At 37.8% G+C, this 25120-nt stretch overlaps 1 protein-coding gene across 2 annotated transcripts in view; it reads left to right on the top strand.

Annotated features, from left to right (window-relative positions):
* Positions 1-25120, top strand: part of LOC5572370 (nitric oxide synthase) — a 445274-nt gene that overhangs the window by 359364 nt on the left and 60790 nt on the right. For both annotated transcript variants that reach the window (XM_021847903.1, XM_021847904.1), the window contains 2 exons: positions 7788-7932; positions 15321-15425. In XM_021847903.1, the coding sequence (XP_021703595.1) occupies positions 7788-7932; positions 15321-15425 (250 nt within the window). The remainder of the gene's footprint in view (positions 1-7787; positions 7933-15320; positions 15426-25120) is intronic.

The following is a 25120-nucleotide window of genomic DNA, read 5'->3' as shown; positions in this document are numbered from 1 at the left end:
GCTACTGCCGGTAATCTTACCGGAATTTCAGAATTGGCGTGAATGTGAATGTTTTCGTAACCTCAGAATTCCTAAGCAAAACTACTATCTTTGATGCTGCTTGCTGGATAACGGTATCTGCGTAGACTTGCCTGTACTGTTCTGGGCGCTGTAATATGTTACTCCATTTATGTATTTTTGAAGCAAGATCAGTATATTTCTCACCATTTTAGTTAAGAACCGTTGGAGCAAGCAATTTATCTTTAAAAGAGAGGCACCACCGTTATGAACGATGTTTACTTTTGATGAAGGGTCGAAAACTAAAACACATCACCTGCTGAAATCATGGCATGCTTTTTCGACCGGTCGAAAATTGAAACCTGGTATTTCAATTTTCGGACAATTTCAAACGCGTAATAGAATTTATTTTCACTAATAGATGCACTTAATTCAATACAATATGCCTAAACTAGATCTCTTTTCATCAAACTTTATCTATTAGGCTTCACTTTGATCAGTTTTTATACTGATTTGAGTCTTTTTCAAATGTGTCGATTTTTCATCCATGGAAGAAAAAAGGACTGATTCAGACACCGAAATATCAGATCGATCAATTTAGAATCAAAACTTAAATATATAAATGCAATTGTTATTAGATCATGACAGGTTTAACAGTAGCGGCGTATTCCAGTGGTTTATAGATTTTTCCAAAATTTAAATAGTAGTTTAAACAACGTTCGTTCTATCAATGGGTCGAAAATTAGCACTGGGTCGAAAATTAGATCCCTTACCCTATTGTGCTGTTTTTGAACAACGTATGTGACGAAGCGCATGAGACGCATTGAGAAATTACCTTAAAAAAGCAAGGAACATCAACATAGGTCTCAAAATGTACAGTGCACGGGTGAGCATGAAAGGAATGTGGCTCTTGCACATAAGGCTACAGCACGTACACAGTAACTCTGGATGCACTACGACCTGAAAAGTCTTACAAAATTTCATCCCGAAAAGATCGTTGACCAGCTGAAATTGAACCTTCCTCAGTATGGTCTTTCTGAAAATATGCGCGTTTTCTTCGCGTATATTTAAGCTGTAGCGCTTATGACTGCCTGCTTCGGTGGTAAAAGTCCACCTCACAGGTGACCCCTTATTCATGTGGCTTCAAGCCTACCGTGCCTAAGAATGAATGGTTAGGGGGGTCTAAATAAAACCTAACCGCTAACGGAGCCTGTGGGGTCGAGCCAAGCGTGACAAGCCTTACAAAATTTTCGGAGGACTCATACAAAAAGTGTGACAAAGGCGGGGGGGAGGGGGTCGAAAAAGTTGAAATTTAGCGTGACATAATTTGTGTACCATCCCTGTGGAGTAGCAGGGCTCCTTCAACAGAATTGTGCCCTTCCTGTGCTACCTGAAGAAATGGTGTAGGTAGCCTTGTGTTTCTCCGCGATAATCGGCTGCCCTTCTTCAGTCTCAATTCTGAGGCTAAATAAGAGTGGGATTATTAATACGTTGTTATTTAGTGTAAATTTTCACCTTTATGGTTTCACATGATGCGTTTTACACAGTGTATTCTGTACTTTTCGCGTTTGGCGACTTTTTAGAAGTACCGATCTGTTTTTTCGCTACTGGTCTTTTTCGTGCTGAGATTGCTAAAAGCTCAATCCTACCTAGCTTGGGTAGTGGCTACGGTTAGGTAGCTTAGATCAATCTTCAGCATAAAATATCAGCAACGATCAATTTTTGTAGGCTCATGCAAAATGGTACAGCTCAAGTGGCACTAGTTCAAAAACCTTACTATTGTGAGGGTAGCTTTGTGGACTTTTTGTTACTTTCAGAAACATGAAATGGCAAACTCACGTGCCAGGCCTCGTGCATGCGTAAAAGACGCTCACGTTGCAACACTCATTTCTGAGTTGAAAATCAGAGATGTATGTGCTGTCAAATTTGACATTTCTGTTGGTGACCTCAATTGGAAATACATCTTTCGTTTTGTGGTGATGATTTCAAACGAGCTGTCATACACTGCCTATGAAAAGGCTTTCTGCTGATAGTGGGCAGTGATGCTAATACTCATCACATCATCTGGAGCAGCTCAGATATTAATTTGAGAAGCTCCAGTCTGATGGAATGCTTAAGTTTACTTAATAACTTATTATAGGAAATCGCCCAACCTTCGTTAGGGGAACCTGGTCCAATTCGGACCCTGTTCTAATTCGGACCATCAAGCATTTCTCAATACAGGCGCTACTGTAAAAATCGTGTATACTGTTTTTCTACCCATCGTCTGGCTTGGAAATAGCACAATAAGTTTGACCCCTTTCAGTTATTTCGTTTGCTTTTTATATTAGTTTGTTGTTTTAAAGTGTACTAGTGTACTGTCGGTTAGCACTTTTTCCAAGCTTCTGTAAGCGATAACAATTCTTCATTTTTTTCTGTATTATCTTACAATCGAACCCCTTCAGCCTAAGTTTTCATCTGACCATATGGTTTTGATATATTTATGAACTGTTTGTGCTCAAGTAGTTTGTAAATAAAAAAAATGTGTGTTGGTCCAAACCGGACCTTTCGATATGGTTCAATACGGACCTCTTGATTTCCAACGAGAACACCTATTCCAAGAGCTCCATCACGTGAAAGTCTCCTCGACTTGGTAGAAAATAATAGAAGTTGCAATATTGATCGGTGATGCGTTTGTTTCTTTTGCGTCCAAGAAAAAGTATTCGAAAAAAACTAAGGAATACGGTAGAGCACCGAAAAAACAGAGACAAAAAATAATCTACTTGAAAAGCATCTTTATGAATACCACAGTCAAGCTGCATCCAAAACAAGTTTGACAATACGTTTCAAAACACGTTTACGAGTTTTGGGAACAATACAGTCAACTTTCCCTCACGTGATTCTCTGTGTTTTTGTTCCCTTGCTCGATGGAATGCGCAGTTTCTTCAATATATCATACTTTAATTCCTAAATGTAAGTCGATACTTCTCCAATTTTGGGCTCCCAGATTCGATGCTGTCTGCTTCAGTATCCTATACAAATTCACCACTTTATCCCGATATTTTTATTCAAAGATTCAATGTGTTCAAATTTTACTACATTCAACATTAAAATGACTTCCTCCAATATATTTTGTCAAATAACAGAAAGATCCAAAATTGAAAAATATGTGTTCGTCATCTCGATACCTCCCATACATGATTATACATTTAAAATCAAGTTAGGGAGAGTTGATTGTACCTATTTTCTAAATGAGATTCACATTTTACTTGAATTAGTCCTGACTCTAATTCAATTGAAATTTGACGCGCATTCACTTTATTTTTAGAGCTTTCGTTTACAGGAGAAGTTCAAAGAACATGATACCACACAAATCAGAGTTATATTGTATTACTACCTCAGCAAAAACCCATAAAATATAACGTGGTTGGAATTATAACAGGGTTGGTCCAATTCGGACCTTCTAAAAAAAATTGTTCAAACATGTCTAGTCATGTCCTGGTAGTAGATATCACAAAACTCTCTGAGAGAAAAGTGTGCGCGCTGAATCAGGCTGTCACACAAACATACAAATTTTCATGCCATTTATCGTACTAAAATATGACCAAAAAACTGTTACTAGGTCCAAATTGGACCATGTTCCCCTACCTGTGTAACAAAAGTAGTTCCGCTGGCTACGCCTGTAGATTCAAAATCCTGTTTAACAGGAGGTCGTGGATAACCTTACGCAGTTGTTGTACCGTAAAACGGGGTAACTTTGATAGTTTTTTCGAAGAAAGCTTCAATATTTATGCATGCTGTTTCAAAGAATTACAATTTATATTTTTAAAACAAGTACTGACATCCTAGCTATCGATTGCACTTGATAGATTGCCAAAAGATTTATTCTGAATGGATATATAATTTTTCATATAATCGAAAGTCGGTTTTCTGTTTTGGGGTAACTTTGATAATGGAGTATAAATCGAACAAGATTGAATGAATTACGGAACATTTATAGGGCGTTGCATACCTCTAGGCGTTTTACACTATATGGAAATTTCTGACTTAGATTACAAAAACGGTCCCAGTTTGTAAAAATGGTTTTCGCTAAGAGATTTGAGACCGAATTCATGTTCTACTATAACTAGGCTATCATGGGTAAGTAACGAACTCATTATGACTGGTGGTCGTAGAACAGATTGTTTGTAAGCGTTGCAAAATTGCTAAAATCTTGTAAATTTTTAATATTTGCATAAAAATCCTCAAATGCACTTGATTCCAACGAAAATAGCTTTGACATGAAGTGTCATATTAATACTCTTTACTATAGCATTCGTTTTTCTTAACTAATTGACAGAAACTTCGTTATTTCGTTTAGTATGTTGAGAGTCTCGCACTATCAAAGTTACCCGCATTATCAAAGTTACCCCGTTTTACGGTACTCAAATATGAGTAAGACATATTTCATTGCGTCGGTTTGAGTATAAACCTTAACCTTCGTAAGATCACCTGTTATGCTTTTAGATCTGAACGGCTCTACTCGAAAGAGTTTTTTGATCACTGGAACGCGTAATCCGAAGCGAAGCTTGGTCCAACATTGTATGAGCGCACATGAGTGTATTATTTATTAATCTTTCTGTATTTAACAAAGTTTTTGTATGATTGCAGTCAGCCGTTAGACTGTAAATTTGATAGATTATGCTGGTTTAAGACTGTATAAGTATAAACCTTATTCATATACTTCCTAGAGATTTTTGGTAAGGCCTGTAGATTATTTCGACAACATTAAAACACGATTATTAGCATTTGAAAACTAAGGCGATATTTTTGAAACTTTCACCTTAAAAACGACATAGCTTGTAATATTGAGCTTGAGCTTGAGCTTGATTGGCCGCCCGTGGATGCACTCCAGTATCGCCAGATCAGCTGCACTTACACAAGGAACCAACCGAATGACTGCTTGGGACTAACAGGCATCCTCAGTGTATAAGTGCTGGTGATCTTCTATTTTTAGGCAACAATGGCACCTACCACGTCAGAATGCATACCAATGAGGGGAAGGGGGAGGAATTGATGATGCATTGAACTGACTCCCACGTAGACCGTATATTCCACTGCATCCACGTCAGTTCATGCGGGAGTGTATGGATTGGGGGAAAGGCATGGCAGAGAGGTTTGCTTTTGTGGTTAGCAGACTGCCTATGTATCAGGCGTAAGAAAGGCGTGCGCGTGGAAGTAGGAAGCGTTAGGGAAACGGTTTCTTGTCCGTCTCTGGTTCTAGCGTTTGCTATGAACGAATAGTTTGAGTGTGATATAGGGAGACTTACGGCTCCGGCACCATTCGACTATTATCGGCAGCCATGTTTCAAACGCCAAATACTCAGTATTGCTCTATCAAAACACATCAATGAAAACATTCAGATGATTTTTTGTTCTGCCCGCTTCCCGCTGACGAGATTTCCGATACTGAATAAACAATATCGCCAGAGATATCATCAATTCAAAAGAACACGGCTCAAAATGCGACTGATTTGGAGCTGCCGAAGAGATTCACCAGCAGTTCTTATGGAAAAGTTGCCGAAGAGATTGAGGCTGCCGAAAATAGTCACACTGACAAGAGATGTTCGCAGCGTTGTAAAAACATTTCCAAAAGCATGTTGAAGTCTGTCGGTGTGAATCGATAGAGGATTGAGCAATGCATAAAGGTAAACAGACAAACACGGAATTTGTTTGCTGATGGCCGAGAAAATTACAAAAGAAGCGCGGCATCCGCTTAGACTGCCGAGAATACGTAAGTTCCCCTATTTAGAATGGAAGATAGAAGCAAGTGAGAGATATACAACTACAAAGTACGAGGAAAGGGACGGGCCTGGGATTGAACCCATGACCTTCTGCATATGAAGCAGAAGCGGTAGCCATCAGACCACCAACCCCGTCTTCACCTTAAAAACGACATAGCTTGTAATATTCTTAATTAAAGACAATATACACCGTCTTCAGCACATAAGCTGCACAGACTGAACAATCACTAACATTAGGCAACGGACAACACGAAACACCCAGTATCCCAGCGATGAATTTTTCGTTTGACGAAAAGTTTCCACCGACTGGAGCGGGAATCGAACCCACACCCCGTGGCACAATACGCCTAGACGACTGACGCCGCTAACCGCAAGGCCACGAAGCTGATCTATCTTTGCAAAAATCTTTCTTGACATCTACACAAATCAACTTAGAAAAATATGTTGACGATATATTTCTTCCAATAATAACGATACATACAAAATCGTGTATATATCACTATTTTCCTCAGAATTCATAAATCATGATTTAAGCATAGATTTAAAAATTATCCGATCCTAAACAATATGAACTGTTTAATCTTGCTTGTTACGTCGAATGTGACACACATATAAAGAAAGCAGCTCTAATTACGAAATATAATAGAAATAAACAATGCATTCAAGTGACATTTTTTACGATCGTTTGATCGCTCGTGTTGTGAATGGTGAAGGCAAAGGCTGTAAGGGGCCTTCCTTAGCCGAGTGGTTAGAGTCCGCGGCTATAAAGCAAAGTCATGCTGAAGGTGTCTGGGTTCGATTCCCGGTTGGTCCAGGATCTTTTCGAAATGGAAATTTCCTTGACTTCCCTGGGCAAAGAGTATCATCGTACCTGCCACATGATATACAATTGAGATAATGGCAAGTTTGGCAAAGAAAGCTCTCAGTTAATAACTGTGGAAGTGCTCATAAGAAAACTAAGCTGAGAAACAGGCTCTGTCCCAGTGAGGACGTTAATGCCAAGAAGAAGAAGAAATGTCGCTCGCGTAGCACAGTTGAATAGTTTCGTTGATCGCAAATCGCGTTAGACGTGCTCGTATTCAGATCGTATCGCTTGCTCTTGAGAGGACGAACTAAGAACACATATTGCGCGTAAAATGCATTTATTGAATAATATTGCGAATCCGGTTAGGCGTGAATATGTCATGGATCACATCATCAACTAAAGGTAACACCAAGATCTCTACCTTATCCCACTAACCCAATATCCTTTCCATGACAGCTTTGGAGATGCAGAGGTCATCTCGGTCTCTAGTAACAAAGGTTGTCTAAATAACACTCCTTACCTTCACCGATGACCGTAAGGGCGTGGCCGGCGCCGTCATTGACTTTTAGATTTTGAGCTCTTGATTTGTGCAAGTCCCATTCATCAAATCTCTGGGCAACTTTGATTGCCCTGTCAATCACGGAGTAGCAACTACGAATTGTACGATCATCTATGCTCATACTCATGCTCGTCTATCGTGTGGCAGGTACAATGATACTCTATGGCAAGGGAAGTCAATGAAATTTCAAGTGTCAAAAGGTCATGGACCAGACTGGGAATCTAACCCAGACACCTTCATCGTTTTAGCCGCGGCCTCTAACCACTCGGCTAAGGAAGGCTCTTTCTTAATTTTATACTGCCCAATATAGAAGCTTGGTCAGTATTACCCATCCGTTTTGAAAGGGTTAACGCACCGTAACACCGAAAGTATTTATCCTGATTGGGGATATCCAATAGAGAGATTATTTTCACTATATCGATGCCGGACCGCTACACCTGTTACTTAACACGTATTCCAACAACCTTCACCTGTTCCGGAACGTGCTCCATATCAGAAGTTCTACTTTGTCCGCATCACAAATAACCATATACGTATTCACATAACGATCCCACAGTACAAGTCGTTACAACCAACTCTCGGGAAAAACTTTGCAGTAAAGGAAATTTACATGGATATCTTTTGTCTTTTCTCCTTCTTCCGATTCTGACCCATTTCCCCACAGAGCCGTCAAATTTACATCGAAATTGTTCGGACGGGCCCTTTCAAGACGGATCAAGGCGACGGTCCTGTATGCAACCGAAACCGGACGCTCGGAGCAGTATGCAAAGCAACTGGTGGAACTGCTCGGACATGCATTCAATGCACAGGTGAGTCTACCGAGTGGATTAAAGTTTTTCTTTGCTTGGGAGGTATCTTTTGGTGTTCTTTGGGATTTTTTTGCCACCGGTTTCAGTCGTCCTTAAGAAAACGGGGATAATATTACTAAGAATAGCTCCACTGGGAGAGTTTGTGGGTGGATTTTTGTTTTATTCGGTTGGTCTTTTGATATTCTGATAAGAGTTATTTGAACCAGTAATTTGAATTCTTATGGACATGCCCTTTTATTAATTTTTTTTTATTGTTGCGATCGTTCAGCCCTATGGTGCGCAACTTTTAGCCGATTTCTATTATAAATTTGTTTGCCAATTTATTCATGATCATATTGATTTTGTTCATCTGTACTAAAAGTTGTTAAGACTCCATCTAGATTGTATTGAGATACAAAAGTTTGAATCAACATTAAACTACAGTCAACTATCTAAAACTAAATTTCAAAGAAACTAAATAACGGAAAAGTTAAAACAAAAAAACAATTTTTTTTGAATATATTTTATTTAAAACTCACCAGATATTTTACAAAATGTACTGGCAACGCTGATTATTAACCAAATTTAAACTGAAATCTTCAAACCCAAAACAGTATTTTATTAGCACAAACAATTACATGGGACAGTCAAAACGGATGGATTTTAAAACTACAATATTGGTCTAATTAAAATATTGTCAAAAATGACTTAACAACTGATTTGAGAATAGAATATCATATTTGCATGCATAATCTTTAGTTTCTGTTTATGGCTAACGTTCAATATTCAATGTTCTTAAAAATTTACTTCAACAGCTGCTCGAGCAAATAAGTTCATGAATATATTCATTCTCAAGAGTCCGTGAATAAATTCCATTTAGCTATGCAAATTAGAACCCAGCGTGCTTACGTTTCCCATTCTCTTCCAATCCATGCGATTTATAACTTCTGAAATCCTCTGATAATCCACCTATCAGCCATTCATAATTTGTATTGCAACATCACCTACAAATAATATGGCACGAGTTGAATTTTCTAAATGGTTTGAAACATAAAACCAACAGTAAAATTTTAGGATACCTCTAAAATGTTGCTTTAGATTTGGTAATAAAATACTCATTCAGCGGAGAAAGAATATTTTTAGCATAATGAGATAGAAAGAAGCATATTGCTACAACCCACATTGCCAACTTATACGTTTGTACAGATTTCCATCTCAATTACTCGCTTGTTATTCCACCTTACCATAATCACTCGAGAAGATATATCACCCTTATTAGAGACGAGTAGTAGGAAGAACGAGCCGAGATAAAAGAAGAAAATCATTCCACAGGTTTCCCAAATTTTCGACGCCCAAAAGCGTTTTTGTTTTGTGTTCCAGCTTTTCTCTGTGCGACTTTTCCAGATGGGAGAACCAACAGATCACAAGAAAAGTCTCTGTCGGCAATAAGGGGGCGGTTGAAAGAAGTGCTACAATATCGTTGATATCATAAGCATGTGGCACTCAGCGCGTGTTATCTCGAGAGGATATCCAAACTTTCGGCGGTGAAACGCTTCCTCCAAAGTTAATAATCGCTATAGAAGATTTAAATGGTCTCAAGTGTGGTAAGATGGTGACTGCGGTAGGAACCCAAAACGCGTCAACTTGCGACTCAGAGAAGACTCACGTGGGTTCTAAAGATTCAACCCTCTGTTCTTTTCGGAAACTTTTTCCGACTTTCGTTGACTGAAATATGTTTTCAACTTTTGACATGGGTGTAGCCAGAATTTGCTTGTGGGGCACAATGAGGCAGATAGCTGTTTTCGACGGCCAAAACCTAGATCAGTTTTATCTTTTGATAGGAGCGTCCTAGCAAAAAACTTTCTTCTGCAAAGTTGTTCGGAAGACACTTACACTCTATCACTGACGTGGATTACGATATATGACAATTCAGTAAAAACAGTCAAAAAATCCATTTTGACCATTTTTTCATACAAAAAAAATGATAAAAAATATTTTGTCACCAAGTATCAGAAGCTTAACTATAACAAATAAAATTTACTTCATTTACTAGCAAAATTTTCAGATTTAATTATGTTTTTGGTAAAAACAGTCTAAACATAGTGTTTTACAAAATCCAGGATAACTCATGAAGCGGCAGATGGCGGTAGCTAATTTTTTTAAAAGACTACTCAAGAACATAAGTTTCATTGTCCCGAAGAAAGAAAAGTGGGGCCACGTGGGGCTTTTTTGTTGTGGTGGTTTGAAAGCTTGATGAAAATATGTTTAAAAATGCTTATATTTGAGAAATTTTTCATGAATTTATATTTTTCAAATGTATTTCTAAAACATATTGCATGTTGACGAAGTGATTTGAAAAAGTCATCACCAAACTGGTATCGTATAATATGGCTTTTATTAAACACAATACTATTACTCTAATAAAAATCAAAGGATAGATAGATAGGTAGATACACATATGGGACAAATTATCTTGAATTCCGTTTAAAAGTTTATTGGAATACCAGTTTAGAGATGACTTCTTCAAAACATTTCGTCAACATGCAATATGTTTCAGAAATACATTTGAAAAATAAAAATCCATGAAAAGTTTCACAAATATAAGCATTTTCAAACATATTTTCATCAAGTTTTCAAACCACCACAACAAAAAAGCCCCACGTGGCCCCCCCTTTTCTTTCTTCGTGACAATGAAACTTATGTTCTTGGCAAGTCGTATACAAAAAAATAGCTGCCGCCATCTGCCGCTTCATGAGTTATCCTGGATTTTGTAAAACACTATTTTTAGACTGCTTTTACCAAAAATAATATTAAATCCGAAAATGTTGCTAGTGAATGACGTAAATTTACTTTGTTATAGTTAAGTTTCTAAAACATGATGACAAAAAATGTTTTAATAATTTTTATGAAAAAATGGTCAAAGTCGATTTTTTGTCTATTTTTCCTAAATTGTCATATATCGTAATCCACGTCAGTGATAGAGTGTAAGTGTCTTCCGAAGAAATGTCAAAAATGCCTCAATGAACAACTTTGCAGAAGAAAGTTTTTTGCTAGGACGCTCCTATCAAACGATAAAACTGCTCTAGATCAGTTTTCACTTACCTAGATCAAATCTGAATGTGTCAAAATATAGTACAAGTTATTCCAAAACACTTTGTTGAAGACACCAAACCTCTAGGGTGCATATTTAGAGTACTAGAGGTTTTGGCCGTCGAAAACAGCGATCTGCCCCAGTGTGTGGGGGAGGTGGGTTCTAGTGACTTCGAAAGTAATTTCACAAAAATGACCCAAAAATGATCAAATTTAAGAAACCCTTTTCAATGATTGTTCTGAGTTAAACGTAGCACTTCGTAGTATTTGCTCTACCTTTTCACTTACAATTGGTAAAATGGAAACGAGAACTGCTGCGGTAGCTTTCTGTTCAACCGTAGAACGAAAAGTTCTATCTACAATTGCAGTACCATGCATATCACTCAGTATTTGTCAAAGGTTTCCACTAACAATGGCTATAATTTCTTCAAAACTAACATGGAAAACTTCTATAGAAAATCAAAACTGGCAATGACCTGGATTAGTAAAAAAAGTGTTGAATACATCGAAACGTCGAACACTCAAACGAAATACTCCTTCCCAAATTGTAAATGGATGAACCATCTCTTGGATTCTATCCCATTACCTTGAATGCCATTTCCTCGAATGCTATAACCCCGAATGCCATTAACCCGAATATACCATTTCCCCGAATTCCATCACCCCGAATGGTGTTTCCCTGAATTTACAATTACAGTTGACTCTCCCTTACTCGATATTCCGTATCTCGATATCGAGTTATAGAACCATAGTAAAATTTTATTTTCATGGCTACCTCGATGGTCCCTTGGATCGCATTTGCACTGGTTTTGTGTTCTATAACTCGATACCTCCCTAACTCAATGGTCCCTTTAATATCGAGTATCCCGCATGATATTGGAATTCGGGGTAATGGCATTCGGGTTAATGGCATTCACGGTAATGAGGTAGAATCTTCTCTTGATATACCAGTATTACGTCGTTTTAGTTTTTTCTCATAGTATAGGGTGTCCCAGAAAGTATAGGCACGACTTTGATAATGGAAATCATAGTACTTTTCCAAACAATCAAATATTTTTATATTTTTGTATTTTTCTCAAGGCTATTTCAACTAGCATCTGTGATAAATTTGTTTGATTTAATAATCGTTTGAAAATGTTGATTTTAGAAAATCACTTTTTATCTGGTCAGCATTTTGTTTTTGTTGTTAAATAACTAGTTAGTAAAATACGATTCTATCAAAATCTTTCTCCGTGGTGAGTTCAAGTACATTGTACCAAGGATGTTTTACAGAAATTTTTGTTTGAAATGTTAACACAAACAAGAGAACACTTGATAAAATTGTGAAATTCGAAAAATTTCGTTTTTTTCTCACCACATAAGACAACATCACGAAGTTATAATTCTACAGGTATTTTAAATAGTTATAAAAGTAATACGTTTCAGATTTACGAATGGTTAACCCCTATTCTGTTAGAAAAGTAACTTTAATTTTTGATTTATTCATATTTTTACATAAATATAAGGATTTGTTTTGACCATTTTCAAATCGACCACAGCTGGAATTGGATTTTTAGTTGCAATACAAATTGTACATGCTTGAGTCTAAAATTTTTATTTTAATAAGTGGTAGTCTGATCAATTATCTGACACAGAACTAATTTTGTAAAACAAAGTCGCTCAAAAATAACGCGATTTGTACAAGACTGATAAGAGATGCTTCAAAGAAATGTTACGTAATCAACACATTAATAAGTAAATTATTCATTTAAAAAATCACAATCTACTCTTATTGGTTACAGTAATCAAATTAGCATTAGCATTAGCATTAAGCATTTCGCACAAATTCGTAGGTGGAACACTCCTAGACCGTTGTATGAGCCTCCTTCCCGTCCGTTACCAAATTGAGAAGTTTGGGACTAACCTCTAACTCTTAGACAAGATTGACGCATCCTCCAATAGTCGAGAGCTGTCCTGGCCACGTCCTTGCGAAAGCTGGGGAATGGGAAAGGATGATTGATTGAACAGAGAAGAAAGATGCAGAGAACTCTACGACCTCTCATAGGTGTTACGGGATGTTGTGGAATGTTGATGGAAAGGGTAGTGCCATAGGATACGTTCGGTAAACGTTCTGGCCTACAAATGTTTAATATTTACGCATTGTTATCATGCGCAGCTGATCAGAACAAACTCACCAAATTCCTTTTTCGAAACTACTCTGCAATCCGTCGCTCTACTAGCAATGAACACTGACAAACTTTCTGGCTTCTGCCATCACAAAATACTCGTTCTTCGCTTTTCACTTTTTCGAAAGATTCGAGTTGTTCCACTAGCTATGATGAACTTTGATTCCTTCGTCAAAATGACCCGTTTTGCACGGGGAACTGCCTGGTGTCATAATCAGCTTTTGTATTGACTACTTCACTGAATCATTTGTGCAAAATACGTACAGTGATACCTCCATGAGTCGATGTTCCATGACTCGATATCGACTCATGGAACCATACTGGAAACAAAATTTCATGGTTACTATGATGGTCCCTTGAAACAGGTTTCCAAAGGATTGCTGTTCCATGACTCGATATTTCCATGAGTCGATGGTCCCTTCAATATCGACTCATGGAGGTTTCACTGTAACACGATATAGCATGTTTCGGAGTACTTCTTAAAACTTTGTTTTTGGAATTTCTGGTTATAAAAACACTTTTCACTTCCACACAGCATTTCATTGCACGAAGCCCTTGAAATCACAAGCAAACAAAAAATCCGGGTGACGTAGTGCCGGCCGAACTACTGCAAATCACGTGAAAATCTAGCCCGCAGAACAACACAAAATTAATATTTGCAAAACTAAAACAAGTGGCGTAGCGCCATCAGCCGATTCTATTTTTCGCCACGGAACCGAAGCAAACGTGACAGAAAATGCAAAACACAACCGCCCGCGCGCACGGCTTGCTGCGATCCTTATTGGTTACAGTAATCAAATGTCTAAAAATCGGATTTTTATCTTCACTACTCTTGAAATGGCAGTATGTCCATACTTTTTGGGACATCCTATAATTATTTCAGGATTTCTCAATTTCTACGTACTATCCTTTTTGGGAAGATTTCTTCTGGAGATTGTTAATATAAAGTATATAATGCCTTCTCTGGATCGAATTGTTTCTTATTTCTAGAACCTGTAAGGCGGGTAGATAACATTTGGGGCGTGTTACTCGTTTCGATTGTAACAAGTTTCGATGTGTTGAAACGAAACGAAATGAGGAACAGTAGTTTACACAACAAATTGCAGAATGATGATTTTTACAGCACTAGTCTTAAAGGCTTGCCGAGTATATGCAGGAATGTCAGACAGATTGGCGTGATGAAGAACAGCCTGTTACGATGAGAAATTGGAAAAACATAAATTTCGCCTGAGGGGTCGTCCATAATCCTCGTGGTTATATATGGGGGAGGGTCCACACTAGTTTTAAAATTAATGTATGGACAAATGACCATGAGGAGAAGGTGGGGCCCAACATTCCGAAAGAAAAATGAATACTTGATTTATGGACCTTCCCCCATTGGCATTTGATAGAATCATTTGAAATTTCGCATTCCCTTAACAATTTGAAAGGGAATGTCCTGAAAAAGTGTTTAAAAATATGATGAAGTTCACAGGTGAAACTCGAGGTAACTCATTGACAATTTTTATGGAAGAATCCCCGAACTTATTCTTGGAAGCATTCGAGTTGAGCACGTGAAAGTTTGGTCCAAATTCTGGATTGATTTACTTATAAATAATCAGTAGAACTAATTATTAAATTTTAGAATGATTTTCTCCAAATTATTTGATAGAATTTTGACATTCATTGTATTCTAATGATTGTTATAAGTTATTGACAATTTTTCAAAATTTCAAACATCACATTTGTTTTCAGAGCAAAGCAATTGATTTCAAAACGATAACAGCTTCCTTCTTGCTACATCCATGACTGCCGAGAAAGTTTGTCTCTTACGGATGGAATGCATCACCCAAACTCAACAAGTCGGGTTCAACGAGCACTGCCTTTTGAGTATGAACCATCACTGTTGAGAATATTATTTTAGTTAAAAGTTTTCAGTCAAGCGGATTGCTCTGAAGCAAGTCGTCCATCAACCACGTTGTCCTTTAGGAAGAAAATAATTCATAGAGGAACGTGATTGACAACATTTGCAAATTTATGGACGACCCACAGCACACTCTGGAAGTTTTTTTTTACCTAGCATCTTTTCCAACTACTTGAGATCATTGATTTCACCTTATGTCGATTACTTTGCATAATGTAACGCTTTTTATCTTCTTTTGTTTTTTTTTTCAGATCTACTGCATGTCAGACTACGACATCTCGTCGATAGAGCACGAGGCGCTCCTTCTAGTCGTGGCATCCACTTTCGGCAACGGAGACCCCCCGGAAAATGGCGAGGTAAGTTTTCGTAGCCTTGAAAAATATGCTTCCTACTAACGGCTCCCATCTTCCCGCTTCCTAACATCCTATGGAATTGGTTTTTTTTTCTTTACAAAACTGCATTTGCATCGGGAGCATCCTGGTAATATCGTACACGATGAAAGAGACAACTTTTATCTAGCTAAAACTACTAACCACGCAAAGTGACTGAGAACAGACTGCCACTCAAGCAGGCAGAAGCCAGCCACTTTCGAGTGCCAGGAAGTGACTTTCAAATTTGTGACCGGGTTTCTCCGCTACTTGACTATGTTTCCTCCTTGCAAGGACTTTGCTTTTTCCCTTGGGGATACACCAGCTGGATGACGATGCTGCACTAACCACACACACATAATTTTGCGACGGTGGTGGTATTATGATTAATATGCGCTTGTTGTATTCTACTGGCTTGGCTTAGGTGTGGGGTAACGTATCACTTCCCAAAATTAATCAATCTTCTCACAAACTTGTGGTTCTCATGTTAATTAGTGTATGCAAACATGATACATGTGAGATTTTGTTTATACTACAAAGAATTAAATGAATTTCTGATATCATTTCTGAAAAAAATATAAGGATTTCCAGCCCTTTCGTCCTGCTTAGTCGCGCTTAGTCGACGACTAAGAAGCTTTTCTCAGATTTTTTTACAATTTTTGCCCTGATTCATGGAAAATGTAGGAAGAGTGATTAATTATTGCGAGATCATGTGCATCCTAACGCCCTGTAAGACATCAATAGACATTTTCAAGCTATACCAACGCCCTGGAGTAAATTGACTTTATTATACGTAGACCTGATGCATCTGAACGCCCTGTAAGGTATGAGCCCTGGAATAAGCACACTATATACTTAGATAAGATGCACCTCAACGCCCAGAGGACATGAAAATTTCAAGATGTATGAACGCCCTGCAGTTATCTGACCTTATCCTTCGTAGATCAGGTGAATCTTGACGCCCTGTGGGATATCAGTTCAAAATTATAAGCTGTATCAACGCCCGAGAATAATTCAACCTTACCCTTCGTAGAACAGGTGAATCTTGACGCCCTTTAAGATATCAATGAAATTATAAGCCGTATCAACGCCCTAAATTTATTCGACCTTATCCCAAGAAGACCAAATGTACTTAACGCGTAAAAAGACATCAATCGAAATCAACGCCCTGTAGTGATTTGACTTTGTCACACGTAGATCAGGTGCATCTCAATCCCCTGAGAACATTAATTGAAAATTGCAAGCTGTATTAACGTCCAGGGGTCATTAATCCTGAAAATAGATCAGGTGCATCTTAACGCCCCGTAAGACATCAATAGAAAATTCTTAGCTGTATCAACGCTCTAGAGTAATTGGACATTATCCCACCAAGATCAGATGCATCTTGACGCCCTGTAGGGTATCAGTTGCAAATTATAAGCTGAAACAATGTCCTGGAGTAATTTAACCTTATTCTACGAAATTCAGCTGCATCTCAATCCCCCGAAGCCATTAACTGAATGTCCAAGTTGTATCAACGCCCTGTAGTAATTTGATCTTATTTTAAGTAGATCAGGTACATCTTGACGCCCTGTTCGACATCAGATCGAAATCATAAGCTGCATGAACGCCCTAGAGTTTGCCAACATTATCTCACGTAAACCAGATGTAAATAACACCCTGTATGACATCAATGGAAATTTCCTAGTTGTGTCCACGCCCTGGAGTAATTTGACCTTTTCTCACGTAGATCAGATGCATCTCTACCCCTGAAGACAATGATAGCAAATTTCAAACTGTATCAACAATTTGTCCTAAGTAGATTAGGTGCATCTTAATGTCCTGTTAGCTATCAATTTAGATTTCCAAGCTGTATTAACGCTCTGGAGTAATTTAATCTTATGCTGCATGGATTAGATGCATCTTGACGCCCTGTAGGACGTCAAATTGAAATTATGTGATATCTCAACGTCCTGGAGTAATTAAAATTCAATCTACGTATACCAGATGTATCTTAACGCCCTTCAAGACATCAGCTTTGGAATAATTTGACCAGATATCACGTAGATCAGATACACCTCAACGCCCTGAAGACGTTACTTGAAAATTCCTACTTGTATCAACGCTCTTGAGTCATTTGATTTCATCCTTTGTAGAACACTGACGCCCAGTAGAACATAAGTTGAACATTATAAGTTGTATCAACGTCTTGGAGTAATTTGAGACCAAGTATACTTAACGCCCTGTATGACATCAATCGAAATTTCAGAGCTGTATTAACGCCCTGGAGAAATTTGACTTCGACTCATGTACTGTTCATAACTTCATGTTTGTCACATTCGTCATTTTTGACAATCTTGAGTTAATACCATGGAGAGTCATCAAACACTTTCGATCAACTTCCTGAAATCTGTGAGTTTGTTCTAAAAGGTTCAAAAAAAAATTATCAAGTTGTTTTGTCACATTGGTAATTGTTAATGGATAACAGTCACATTGAGATTATACATGAAATTAGCAATTAAATTTCTATCAGAATTATTTTATTACTATTCACCCAGTATAACATATGAGTTGTACAAAATTTCAGCCTCAAATAAGTACTTTTGAGTTCTCTGTGATTTTTAGAAAATTTAGTTTCCTCCCATACTACTGTAAAATGCACACTTAGTATTCAATTTGCTCAATGCCTACTTTTGTCGAATGTTACAAATATGTAGTTATGGGCAGTGTAGATCAGATGCATGTCAACCCCCTGAGGACATTAATTGAAAATTGTAAACTGTATCAACACCTTGGAGTATTTTATCCTAAATAGATCAAGTTGTATCAATAATGGAGTAATACAGAAATCAGGAGTAATTTGACCTTATCCTACGAAGATCTGACGCCTCTTGACGCCCTATAGGGGAAGTGGTGGCAAAATGAACACCGTGCCTTTTACCGAGAAAAAAACAAATTTGATTGATTTTTTATCACGTACGGAAGATTGAGAGCATAAATTGAAGTGTTCGGGTTGATACGGAGGTCAATTGAAGTGAAAATATCATCGAAAACTAAGATTTTAGAAAACCACGTTTGAAAATTAGAACTGACGTAACTTTTAGCTTAGGAGTCTTGAGGTTTTTCAGTGAGGTGAATATGATTATGATATGATGTCAAATCTGATATGCTTAGATATTTTTATGAATGGGTTACAATCATTAATCGATATATTTTTGGGAATGTTATGAAAATTTTCAGAATATTTGTTTTGCTCACGTTTTTTGCATGATGTTCATTTTACCTCCAACAGCTGTTCATTTTACCCACTTAGTGCAGGAAAAAAGATCATTTTCATCGTTTTTTGCTAACGATAAAAATGTGAAAATATAGATATTTCAATATGAATTCGTGTCGCTGGTGAGGATAATATCCCTATTTTCGATGTTGTGCGATAGAACTGTACAAATTCCTTGTTTTTCTATCAGAAACAAGATGATATCCTTAAGGTGTTCATTTTGCCACCCTTTCCCCTAGGACATCAGATGAAAATTATAAGCTATATTGAACGCCCTGAAATAATTTGAGCTTATCCCATTTAGCTGAACTGCATCTCAACCCCCTGTAGAAATTGATTAACTGTCCAAGTTGTATCAACACCCTGCAGTAGTTAGCCCTTATCCCATTATGTCCTAAGGATAACTATTGAAAATTCTAAGCTGTATTAACGCCCTGGAGTTATTCGACCTTATTCCATGCGAACAACGTCTACTTGGCGCCATGTATGACATCATTTGAAATTTCCGAGTATTCAGGCCCTGTAATTATTTGACCTTGTCTTAAGTAGACCAGGTGCATCCTAGCGCCCAGAAAGCCATCAGTCGAAATTTCTAAGCTTTATCTAGGCCCCGAAGTAATTTGGCCGTATCTGACGTAGATCATGTAGATGCTGTTAAACTGTAGCAATGTCCCTGAGCAATTAAATATTACTTCACATCAGGGTTCTGAAATTTCGTATCAATGATGCGAAATCTGCGATTTTTCGCACGTAAGGAGAATGCTTTTTTTCGCTCACACCAATTTTCCCTGGAGCCACGATGGAGGATAACCGGATTTTCATTTTTATTTTCTTTTTGATTTTATTCCACTATGTGGATAATTCATTTTTCACTCCATCATATTTTCGCTCACCAGCTGCTCCCGAGAATAATCACTATGTGGATAAACAAAAACTAGTGCCGGCGACTGGATTCAAACCTAGAACATTACTAAAAACAACTCCGATGCGTGCACGCTAACCGTGTGGGACAAAATTTAGATTCTCGCTCCAGTCCACTTTTTGGATTGCATTTAGGTCCCATACCAACTGTGCAAAATTTCAGCTCGATTGGAGAAACTATATTTTAGCGCCAGCCGTTCAAAGTTTGCATGGGATTTACTATGGGAAAACTTACTTTTGCAAAGAAAAATCGCCAGAGGTCGCCCATTGACCTCTATACAAATTCTGAACACAGTCCTCGATAGGTTTTTTTACGATGAAGAATATTGCCGAAGATCGTGAAACAATCCGACACTTGTGAAAAAAGTTATTCAATGAAAACCGATTGGCAAGGCGACGTTGATTAACACGTAAAGGAATTACAATAATAACAAAATCGGGCAAAATTTCCGAATAGTCTATGCTTAGTAACTTTTTTTACAAGCATCGGATTGCTTTCCAGTCTTCGGCAATGTTGTTCATCGTAGAAATATATTTAAATACCTATCGAAATCTGTGTTCAGAATTTTTATAGAGGTCAATGGGCGACCTCTGTCGATTTTTCTTTGCCGAAATAAGTTTTCCCATAGTAAATCTCATACAATCTTTGAACGGCTGGCACTAAAATATAGTTTCTCCGATCGAGCTGAAATTTTGCACAGTTGTTGTTAGACCTAAATGCAATCCAAAAAGAGGACTGGAGCAAGAATCTAAATTTTTCATATAACCGTGTCCCAGGCTTTGTCGCTTTGTTTTGTGGACGGATAAAATCGCAAGGCAGCTTATCGCTGAAAATAGCTGTGAGGGATAAATCCATTATCGTGAGAGTGAGTGAGAATTCGGAAGCCTGCTTCACATAGATCTTCTCGAGGTCATGAGCATGCTAACGCCTTAATATATTCCGGAAATTGTATTGTTTCACCTGATTCTGCACAAGTCGTAAGATAAGATAAGGAAAAGATAAGGAAAAATTATTCCAGTGCGCTGATATAGCTGAATATATGATTGTTTGTTGGACAACAGAATGCACTTGATCCCTTGAATTTATTTTAATCATTTAATAAATTTACGGTTCAATTTTCTGGATAGATGTTTAGAATAAAAATCATGTTATCCTTAATGTTATGTCACGTTATCCTTAAGACTACGGTTGTGTGGACAAGAACCAAAAAACGTGGTTTATGCACAGAATTGCATCAAGGAGAATTTCTGGGTTAATCCAGATAAGCCCGCGTCGGCGACAATCAAATTTATACAATTGAAGGCGACCCAAATTCGTACAAGAACGCAGTAGACAATAAACTTCTGAGTAGGAGTTATCATATATCTTGTTTGATCTTTGATCAAATTGTGGCATGCATTTCAATATTGTTTTAACGAAAATTTAATAGAATTAATTTACAGAATGTGTCAGGATATTTGGAGCCTTTTTGAAGTAGATTTTATTAACAAATTTTTGTATGGCACCAACTTAAATAAAGGCGTCCAGAAATTACAACGGTATGACCTTTAAAAAGGGTTTTGGGGATTAGTATTACGAAAATAAACGATCTATAAAAAAATCACATATAATTTTTTGCATGTAACGTATTTGAAACATTCAGCAATGAGCCAAGTCAAATAGAGACGTCTCCGGCCACCAAGGCCTTACGCCAACCAGTAAGGTAAATAATTAAGTTCAACGCATCAATTTGATTGAATTTTTGATTGAACAAATAATGTATTACAATTGTCTATAAGAAATATGTCTCTGTCCTATAAGGGACGATGCGCTAGAACAATAAAAAATGATTGAGATTATTTATTTTGTCTGTTTGATAAAGTTAAACAGCTTCATGTTTCTTGATCTGAAATTGAACATTGGAAACGACCTCATTAATGCCTGGGAGTAGTAGCGCCCTCTTAGCTATAGTAACGCCCCAAAAAATATACGACTAAGTAGCTCAAATTTTACGACGACAGGGCTGAGGATTTCTAAATTATTTACAGGTAACAAACTTTTCCTTAAAGTTAAATAGTTTCTGGAGAATTTTGAAATTGAAACATATATCTTGGAAAATGTTTCATGACGAAACTTAGAACTGGATGAGTTTCTAAGAATTCCGGCAGCACCTTGAAGCGCCATACAATTGTTTATGTAATTCAAGAAAGATTTATGAACCTTAGGCTAAATGTTGCAAGTTTACGGAAAAAATGCAAGGTACATTTCTGCTTGTGGACTTAAGTCATAACTCTTGCAATATCTTTACTACGCTTTAAATTTTTTCAACGCTGTGATCATCGCTGTGGGACCTTCCTTGGCCGAGTAGTTAGAGTCCGCGGCTACAAAGCAAAGCCATGCTGAAGGTGTCTGGGGTCAATTCCCGGTCGGTCCAGGATCTTTTCGTAATAGAAATTCCATGGGCATAGAGTATAATCGTACCTGCCACACGATATACGAATGCAAAAGAGGGCAACTTTGGCAAAGAAAGCTCTCAGTTAATAACTGTGGAAGTGCTCATAAGAACACTTAGCTAAGAAGCAGGCTCTGTCCCGGTGAGGACGTAATGCCAAAAAGAAGAAGAAGAAGAACCATCGCTGTTGATAACGAGATGTCGTCGCACCTAGAAATATGTTTTCACTCTATCCAACCGTATAACATAACTTTCACAGAAGCAAAACGAAAACAACAAACGCCACCATGCGTTGCGGCATCAAATCTTGACGAGAAATTTGCTTCAGTACGAAACACAGAGCGACAGCTAATAAATCATATTCACACATATTGCGCGGAGGTAATTTGTTTTATCGCGTCGTGAGTAGATCAACACTGGATTAAAGCGAAAGCATTCCTTGAGGTAGTTTTATGCGACGACTGGGATTCATTTTGACCAGTTGCTTAACCAGCAGTCGTAAAGCATGAATCGAGAGTAAAACCCAAAATATTAATTCCAATCTTTGGCCCAAGAAATCATTGCCGTCCTTGTGTCTGGACGAATTATCGTGTGACGTGCCCGACATGTAATCAAAACTGTCTCACCTATTGACTACATCTGTCACGTATCGTTCTGTATATCAACGAACGGAGAACGTCTCAACCAACTTTGTCTTCTGGGGTGCCAACATCTTCATCTCAGCGCTCAACAAGGTACCACATCCTTTTTCCAACGGTTTCATTTTCTTCAACCAAACGCTTATGTTTATTTATAACTCGAGAATGGCGCGCCGCTGCCATTACCATTCTATTCTCACTGCGAATGAAATTCATCTGGGGAACTCTGCTCACACACGTGCGCACACAGAGTTCTGAGACAAACCCTTCTACTGAGAAATGCCCCGCGGACCAACGAGTTTACGCTTATACCAAGTCAGGCGCCAGGCCAGCCAGCAGCAACAGTCAGGATTCACACATAACGGATTAATTTTGTCGGACTCTGCTTCCATGGGTGTAGCCAAGGGATAGGATAGGCAGGGAAGGTCCGTTGTCTTCAGCATTCACATTTATATAAGATTGTGTTATGATGAACATATGGGACAATTCTTGAAGTTATTAAATTTCAAATCAGACTTCTGTCTAACATCTCCTCAGAAATAACTAAAAGATATGCTGTTTATCCGAAGGAACATATTGAACTACAGTAATTATTATCGTGTTTATAGCTTTGCAAAAATTGTTTCCAGACTTTCTTTTTTTTTTAATAGCTACGTGATCAATTTTTTAAAGATTTTTTTGTAGTTTTGGGAAAGCTCCTTTTTTGTAGTTTTGGGAAAAAAAAATGAAAGCGAAACAAGGATAGGACTAGAGTTCCGTTGCATGGTCAAATATCAATACGAGTGTTACTCCCACTCATATTTCAATCATTTCTCGTGCGAGCAAAATTATTTGAGTTCTACTTCGTAAAACTCTCGATCTTGATGCAAAATTTCTTGCTCACAACTACCAAAAACCTAATCATTACATATACTTTGCAATTGGATAAAATGGACAAATGGATGTGAAGTTTGCGAAAAAGTTACACGTCTTTTCGGTGAGAATCGAACTCCCGACGCCCTGTACTCTATATAGGGCGCGTTACTCCTACACCACGAGAAGACTCATGGACGCAGAAGTTAACCTGAATTCGATTTCAGCTCAATAATCACGTGGTCCTCTTTCGGAAGAATTAGATACCCATCCAAACACAACGCTTCTATTTATATGCAATGCCTAGCCCAAGAGTGCATTATTTATTAGGTACTAGTGGTCCCGACAAACTTCGTCTTGTCATCAAGTAGGCTGTTGAAAAACGCTATGGATCGTCCCATACAAAATTACAGTTTCGTTCGTGCTCGTTTTTTTCAACTTTCCCGGTGAATATCCTGGGATTTTTATACACACAAACACGTCGGAACCCCTGACGAACAAAACTGAGAAAGAATCATTAAAATCCGTTTACCCGTTCGTAAGCCATTTCGTGACATACAAACACCATTCCATTTTTATTTATATATATATATATATAGATAGATTGAAATACCAAAAAAATCAAACTTGATTATTCTACTTAAGGGTTTAGTAACATATTTCGTTTTAAATATAAAGTGAAGTTTATAAAGTATCCGGAATAGGGACAAAATGTCGAACGACAAAACACCGAATTCCAAAATATTGAAAAAGGACGATACGTCTATCTTGGAAAGACAGTAAAATTTCACCAGCGATTATAATTGTTATCCAGATTTTGTTTTACACATCGTGTTCGATTAAATGTGCGTCTGGCACATAGTGAACCATTTATTCCTTCAGAAACGAATCATCCTTTAAAAAAACTTTGTTTACTTCCAATTCTCTCTGTGTCCTTTCGATGTTTTGGTATTCGACGTTTTGTCACCCAACCGAATTAAAAATCATTGCTTAGACCTTTGAACTAGGTTGAATCCCAAAACATCGAAAGATACAATAAGTTGATAGGACAAAAAACAGTGCGCATCGTACCTTCGTGCTGTGCGTACACGAATTCTCTCTGCTCTTGGAAGTTTTCTTAAGAACTACCGAAAGCAATAAAACAGTACTTTTCAGTGCTAAAATTAAAAACGGTACTTTTCAGTCCTACTAAAACAGTACTTTTCTCTACTATTGATCCCTTTACGATCATTGTTTGGACCCGTGCCTTCGATTTTTCGTTGGACCCGTTGGCGAAAGCTAGCGGTGGTAATTCTTCTTGGACACCGTCTTAGCTTAGCTTAGCTTAGCTTAGACTGACTACACATATCAATGGTTGCTATTCCGTGATTGACCGAAGTCAGAGAAAATGCACAAAGAATCAACTAGAAGTTCGGCTGGGATTGGCCATAATCTTCTTCAGTGTGCATAATTCAGTGCCTCTATTTATACAGGGTCAATAACGGCGCCGGCCACGTCCTTGCAGTCAGGTGGGATTGGGGGAAGGAATGTTAGTGTGTAACCTTTGCTTTTTGGAGACCGTGTTTGCCTCTGCATCTCCACAAA

The sequence above is a fragment of the Aedes aegypti genome, chromosome 2 (assembly GCF_002204515.2).
Source record: "Aedes aegypti strain LVP_AGWG chromosome 2, AaegL5.0 Primary Assembly, whole genome shotgun sequence".
In the NCBI taxonomy this organism is placed as follows: Eukaryota; Metazoa; Arthropoda; class Insecta; order Diptera; family Culicidae; genus Aedes; species Aedes aegypti.
Note: the sequence above shows the minus strand (reverse complement) of the source record. Positions and strands in the feature narration are given on the sequence as shown.